At 44.3% G+C, this 7,567-nt stretch overlaps 1 protein-coding gene across 1 annotated transcript in view; it reads right to left on the bottom strand.

Moving 5' to 3' along the window:
- LOC119414851 (major facilitator superfamily domain-containing protein 12-like) overlaps nucleotides 1-7,567 on the bottom strand; it is a gene marked incomplete at its 5' end in the record, with an annotated part of 74,997 nt that overhangs the window by 39,066 nt on the left and 28,364 nt on the right. The window contains 2 exon segments of the mRNA XM_037681973.1: nucleotides 2,465-2,559; nucleotides 5,111-5,281. Of these exon segments, the coding sequence (XP_037537901.1) occupies nucleotides 2,465-2,559; nucleotides 5,111-5,281 (266 nt within the window).

Genomic DNA, 7,567 nt, shown 5'->3' with positions numbered 1-7,567 from the left:
CTCCGATGTAAGACTGATCACAGCCCTCCTGACACTGAACAGCATACACAACATTGCTCTGTTTGTGCCGGGGGACTGGATCTTTGGGATGAACCAGTCTTTGCCGTAATGTATTTTGGGGTTTAAAAGCCACTGGGACGTTATGTTTAGAAAATAAACGTCTCAGTTTCTCTGATACTCCCTCAACATATGGAATGACCACTGGTCTGGGTTCCTCCTTTTCACCTGTTGGCTGACTGGAGTCCTGTTTGGGTTTCTTCTCTGCTTTCAGGAAGGCCCAGTTAGGATATCCACATTGCTCTAGAGCCTGTCTTGTGTGGGATTTCTCCTTCTGCCTGGCTCCTGAGCTAGTGGGGACGCTGTCTGCTCTGTGATACAGAGTCCTGATGACTCCTAACTTGTGCTCCAAAGGGTGATGGGAGTCAAACTGCAAATACTGGTCTGTGTGGGTGGGTTTGCGGTACACCTCAGTTTGCAAATGTCCTCTATCAGAGATTGAGACCTCACAGTCCAAGAGGTCCTTCCACAAACAAGGTGTACCTTTAAGACCAATTGTTAGTATGATTAACTCTGTCACTTACAATGTTTCCAAATATCTGGCGTCTGTACTCATCCCTTTAGTTGGCAGCTCAGAACACCACATACAGAACACCATGGACTTTGTGGACAAGGTGAGGGATGTCATCATGGAGACTGATGAAACAATGGTCTCTTTTGATGTCACATCACTCTTTACGTGCATTCCTGTTGATGATGCAGTAGAGGTGGTCAGTTTAAGATTAAAATCTGACACCATTCTGAGCAGCAGGACCACGCTTTCCACAGAACAACTGTGTCAACTCTTGAAACTGTGCCTGCAGTCAACCTACTTCACATATGGGGAGCAATATTATAGGCAGAAACATGGGTGTGCTATGGGGTCTCCAGTTTCTCCTATTGTTGCCAACCTGTACATGGAGGAGGTAGAAAAGAGAGCCTTGACGTCCTTTTCAGGGACACCACCAAGTCATTGGTTCAGGTATGTTGACGACACCTGGGTTAAAATCAAATCTCAGGAAGTCCAACATTTTACTGACCACATCAACTCTGTGGATAAATACATCAAGTTCACACGAGAAGATGTAAAAAAATGGCAGGTTGGCTTTCTTGGACTGTGAGGTCTCAGTCTCTGATAGAGGACATTTGCAAACTGAGGTGTACCGCAAACCCACCCACACAGACCAGTATTTGCAGTTTGACTCCCATCACCCTTTGGAGCACAAGTTAGGAGTCATCAGGACTCCTGACATTTTTTTGTTGATTTGCTTTGTTTTGTTTTGTTTTGAATGTCCAGAGGACCAGATTTAACTTTTTTAGATTTTTCTACCTGGATTATTGAGCATGCATCAGGATACTTTTATGTGAATGTTTCTGTAAAGTACCATGAGACAACTTTGTTGTGATTTGGTGCTTTATAAATAAACTGAATTGAACTGAAGACACTCTGTTTTTGTATGACAGTCTGATGAAGAGAATGCCTGTTAGATTGACATATCCAAAACATGAAACTTTGATTAATTATTGTTAGAATGCTATTTGAACAAGGGGTTTTATTATAATGACAATTAAACTGGTACAACTGAGGAGAGAAACGCAAAATTGTGATCTGACTTGCCAAGAGGGGTCTTGCTTTGGCGATGTACGAATCCTGGACATTTGCATAAAACGAGTCCTACAATTTGTTTTCTCTGGTAGAGCAGCTGACAATTTGTTGGAATGTTGGAAGTGTAGCAGAAAGTAAAACGTGATTAAGATCACCAGATATTGCTGCAAACACTGCATTAGGATATGAATCTACAACCAGTTAACTTTAGAACATATTGTGATTTGAGGTAGTCGCCACAATAAAGTGGTCTTAAAAAAAACACAAAAATGACAACAGCAAAATCAGTCAACTTTAAGGGTATTTTACGCACATAATTTAACATACGTAAAGTTTTCAAATGTATAATTTTACACTCACTGCCTTTCACAGTTGCTGAGTTTTACATATTCTTCTTGTTTCAGCTGTTTCTTCTCTCCGTCTTCGTCTCCACAGCGAGTCCTCCTCCTTCATCTCACTCTGTCCTCTGAGTCCTCTGTCCTCACTCCAACTACCTTCATGTCCTCTCTAACTGCATCCATATATCTCCTCTTTGTTTTTTTTCCTGGCAGCTGCATTTCTAACATCCTTCTACCAATATAATGGTATTGCTCTGCCAAGTAATACACGTAAAAAAGTAAATGCATGTATCACAAACACAGCAATATCACAAATATTTGTTTTTTTAAATCCAAACCAGGAACTGCAATCTTCTTTAGGGTGGAACTGGATGAGCTGTTAGGGTGAGGAATGTGCTGATAATACAGTCAGCATTAGGCTACACAAAATGCAATGTCCTAAAAAAAAAGAAAAACAAATATGTATGTGTGTATGTGCACTAACTGGCAGGGATGCAGGGCCTGAATCATCATCACAGCGACTCCATTGGCCAACTTATCAGTGAAACTCATGGCTCCGTACACAAACGCACCACTTTGCTGCAGAGGGACAAAAAGAGAAAAGAAGCAATGAAGTTGAAAGACATCGCACTTCCTCCTACTTTTTATTTCCTTTATGGATGCCCGCAGTTTCCTCTGGTCGCATCATAGTTTCAAGTTTCATCCTTCTGAACATGACCTGTTAAAGTTTAACAAGCAGAACTGTAGGGTTTCTGGAGTCTGGTCCTGTCTTTTGTGTTTCTTCGTGTTTGCCAGTCACCCCTCAGTGTTTCTCCTCCTGTGTTCCAGCTCTGTCAATTCAATCATTCACAGGTGACTGTCATTTCACCTTCGCTAGTGTCTGTATATATTCAGCTCCTTGGTGTTTTGTCAGTGTCTCTAGATTGTCCTTCATCAGGCTTTGTGATCCGTTTCTCTGTGTGTCCTTCTTAAAGTAAGTTAGCTGCTCTGGCAGCATCTTGTTTTGTTTATTTAGTTAATAAACAGTTTTAACCACCTCCTGTGTTTCCCGACTGGTCCTCAGAGGGAGGGGGGCAACCCACTCGGATCCGCTGTAAAAGGGGCCAACGGTAGAACCGAACCGGATCCGTCGAACTCCAGCTTCTCCCTCCAACAGAGTCTTCTCAGATGAAGCTAGAGGAACAGTGGTGACCTTCGCAGGTGGGGGGGCAGCCGAGCCCTCGCTCGTCGGGGGATCAGCCAATGGAGCAGCTGAGACTGGCCCCATGGACAAAACAGCTGATTGGCAAGCTGCTGAACCCACGCTCCTGTATGGGGGGGGGGGGGGGGGGGGGGAACAAACCCTGCAGTTCCAACAATCTCAGGGAATGCATGATCACTGACGAGGACTTTATCAGCAAGTACACCAGAGCTGATAATATGAACGAGTCACCAGGGACGTGGGAGCATTTCTAGAAAACGTGGACAGAGAGCCGTGCACTGTGCTCACTTCTATTGGCACCTGCCAAACCAGCCTCTACTCAACCTGGTTCTCCTCCCGACTCGCCTCCTGCAGATCTTTGCTCCATACTCTCAGCTGCACCCTCCTGGGTCATCTCATCAGCTGTAGCCTCAGGGGCTTCTACAACATCAGCTGCAGCCTCCTTGGTATCCACATCTATAAAAGCAGAGCTGCTGGGCCCAACTCCTGAAACAAACCTGCTGGACCCGTCTCCAGATGCAGATCTGCAGGGTCAAGCCATAATCACAGTCCCTTCAAGGGACTCATCTCCTGCTGAGGCTCCCACTGTTGGTTCTCCTGTTGTGGCTCTCACCGCTGGTTCATCTGCTGTGGTTCTCATGGCTGGTTCGCTTGCAGCCGCTCCAGTGGTCTCTTCGCATACAGCCACAGTCTCTTTTGTGGCCTCGTGGCCTGCAATCGCAGCCTCTTCAATGGCCTCTCTGCCTGTCTCCACGAAACCTTCCCGGGGGTCTCCTCACCCCTCTTCTACCTGAGTCCAAGAAGGTACAGGTAGACGCCACTGCTGCTCATAAAGGGACGGTGTCCTGCCAGAGTTCTGGCCTACTGATGGATGGTCTCCAGGCCAACCCCCTGGATCTTCTGTCCTGCTTTGAATGGTCTCCTGACCGCATACCTTGAATCTGGGTGTTGGGGTTCTGTGTTCCCTTTTGTGTTTAGATATTGCCCAGGTTCCTACATGTCAGTCCTTTGTTCCTTGCTGCTCAGGTTCCTTTGTGTGCCCTACTTCCTGTATTTTCCCGCCTCCCACCCAAGTAGATGTAGCTCTCTCCTTGGGATTTCAGGGCCCATCCCTTAAGTGGGGTATCCTATAGGGTTTCTGGAGTCTGGTCCTGTCTTTTGTGTTTCCTCGTGTTTTCCAGTCACCCCTCAGTGTTTCTCATCCTGTGTTCCAGCTCTGTCTCACCTGTGTGTAATTCAATCATTTACAGGTGACTGTCATTTCACCTTCGTTAGTGTCTGTATATATTTAGCTCCTTGGTGTCTTGTTAGTGTCTCTGGATTGTCCTTCATCAGGCTTTGTGATCCGTTTCCCTGGCTGTCCACCTTAAAGTAAGTTAGCTGCTCTGACAGCATTTTGTTTTGTTTATTTAATAGTTTTACTTATTTGACTGGAGTTTCTCAGCATCTTCCTGCACGTGGGTTCAAGCACGTACAGTCAGATCATAAGAACAAAAGTTAAAATTTGCAAAACTGTAGCTGAAGGGTAGGTGCAGGAAAACCAAAGCTGATAACCAAAACTAGAATTAACTAATAGTAAAAATGAAATAAAAACTAAAATTAACAAATCATAGCTAAAAGCTGTCATCACTAAAATGGTAACTAAACAATAAATGTAGAAAAACCATACATAAAACGCCCAAAACTAAAACTAAATAAAAGCAGCAAATCAGTGTCTAAAAGGTAAAACCTGTCTAAAAGGCTACAAATAGCTAAAGCAGAATTCAAAGAAAACATTTTGAAGGAACTGAAACGGTCTGAATGCATTTCTGTGGGGATTTTTCTAATTAAATAAAATGAAATAATAAGAAAGCATTTGTGTGAATGCTGACTCAGCATTCCCTTAAAACAACTAGCCTGAAGTTGATTAACTGGCTACACGCATCTTACCGTCTGATCTGCGATGAGGTCAGCTGTCATGGCGAGCGATATGACCAGTATGGTGGCCGAGCCGACCCCCAGCAGCACTGCGGCCCCGTACACTTGCTGACCCATCCGGTCGTCCACCAGCACCCAGTATGAGAAGGCCATGATCAGCAGCAGGCCCACGAAGTAGGTGAGCTGAAAACACAGAGGACAAGACTTGAACTGTGTGTGTTAGTTTGTTACCTTGTAAGGCTCATTTTTCAAACACATACTACATTATGAGGACCAACTGCTCCTTATAGAGCTTTAGAACCTACGTCACTGCGTAGAGACGTTTGGGGGCGTTTACGTCTCACGTGCCATCTTTCCAGTCCATAGACCAAAACAAACTGTACCCCAGTGTTTTTCCGTGGTGTTACCGCTGTAACTTACTTAAATTACTAGAAGAAAGCTGGGAGAGCATGATTTGCTGAATTAGGCTGAAAAACATTTAAATGATTGCAAGAAATGTGGAAACCTTCTGGTTCCCCCTTTGATGTGGTCCCCCCTCGACTACTAAAGGAGGCTTTTCCTACTCTAGGTCCGTCCATTCTTGATATAGTAAATAGTAGTTTATCCACTGGTGTAATGCCAAAATCCTTTAAACATGCTGCTGTCCAGCCTCTCCAAAAAAACCAAACCTTGACCCCTCAGTCGTGTCCAACTTCTGGCCTGTCTCCAGACTCCCATTTGTTTCAAAACTACTGGAGAAAATAGTCGAGTCCCAGTTGAAGTGCGTCCTGGAGGATCACGCCATCTTAGAGCTATCCCAATCTGGCTTTAAACCTCTCCACAGCACTGAAACTGCCCAGCTGAAGGTCTTTAATGACATTTTCTTGACCACTGATACCAGTGATTCTGTGCTGCTTGTCCTATTGGACCTCACAGCCACCTTTGACACCATCGACCATGAGATCCTCATTACTAGGTTGGAGCAGTGGGTGGGCATCACAGGGTCAGCCCTCAGTTGGTTCAGATCCTACCTCACTGACAGATCCTTTTGTGTCTCCATAAAGGATTTTAGTTCTGTAGCGGCAGAGCTTAAATGGGGGGTTCAGCAGGGGTCCATCCTGGGTCCCCTCCTATTCTCTCTATACCTGCTGCCACTTGGTGCTATTTTCCGGAAACGCAACATACCCTTTCATTTCTATGCTGATGACTGTCAAATTTACTTCCCCTTAAGACACAATGGTACATGCTCTATTCAACCTCTGCTCGACTGCCTGGCTGACATCAGGGACTGGATAGCTTTAAATTTCTTAAGTTTCAATGAAAAGAAGTCTGAAGTCATGTTATTCCCTCCCAACGGCACGATCACTAACCACTGCATCGACCTCTCCGCTCTAACCCTGTCAGAAAAACAGAGTCACTAATCTGGGCGTGATAATAGACCCTTCCCTGAAACTTAACAATCATGTAAACATGATTGTTAAATCATGTTTCTTCCAACTGAGGCGGCTGTCTAAACTGAAGCCCATATTGTCCAAAAATAACCTGGAGAGAGTAATACATGCATTCATTACAAACCGGATTCCAAAAAAGTTGGGACACTAAACAAATTGTGAATAAAAACTGAATGCAATGATGTGGAGATGGCAAATGTCAATATTTTATTCGTAATATAACATAGATGACAGATCAAAAGTTTAATCTGAGTAAATGTAACATTTTAAAGGAAAAATATGTTGATTCAAAATTTCACAGTGTCAACAAATCCCAAAAAAGTTGGGACAAGTGGCAATAAGTGGATGGCAAAAGGAACTTGAGCATATAACGAACAGCTGGAAGACTAATTAACACTAATTAGGTCAATTGACAACATGATTGGGTATAAAAAGAGCTTCTCAGAGTGTCAGTGTCTCTCAGAAGCCAAGATGGTAAGAGGATCATCAATTCCACCATTGTTGCGCAGAAAGATAGTGCAACAATACCAGAATGGTGTTACCCAGCATAAAATAGCAAAGACTTTTAAGTTATTATCATCAACCATGCATAACATCATCAAAAGATTCAGAGAATCTGGAACAATCGCTGTGCGTAAGGGTCAAGGCCGTCAAACTCTACTGGATGCTCGTGATCTCCGGTCCCTTAAACGTCACTGCACCTTAAACAGGAATGCCACTGTCAAGGAAATAACAGAATGGGCTCAGGAATACTTCCAGAAAGCATAGTCAGTGAACACAATCCACCGTGCCATCCGCCGTTGCCAGCTGAAACTCTACAGTGCAAAGAGGAAGCTATTTCTAAGCAAGCTCCACAAGCTCAGATTGCACTGGGCCAGGGGTCATTTAAAATGGAGTGTGGCAAAATGGAAGACTGTTCTGTGGTCAGATGAGTCACGATTTGAAGTTCTTTATGGAACACTGGGACGACATGTCATCCGGACCAGAGAGGACAAGGATAGCCCAAGTTGTTATCAATGCTCTGTTCAGAAGCCTGCAT

Source organism: Nematolebias whitei, chromosome 9, assembly GCF_014905685.2.
Source record: "Nematolebias whitei isolate Nwh7 chromosome 9, NemWhi1, whole genome shotgun sequence".
In the NCBI taxonomy this organism is placed as follows: domain Eukaryota; kingdom Metazoa; phylum Chordata; class Actinopteri; order Cyprinodontiformes; family Rivulidae; genus Nematolebias; species Nematolebias whitei.
This window is presented reverse-complemented; position numbering and strand designations above follow the sequence as displayed.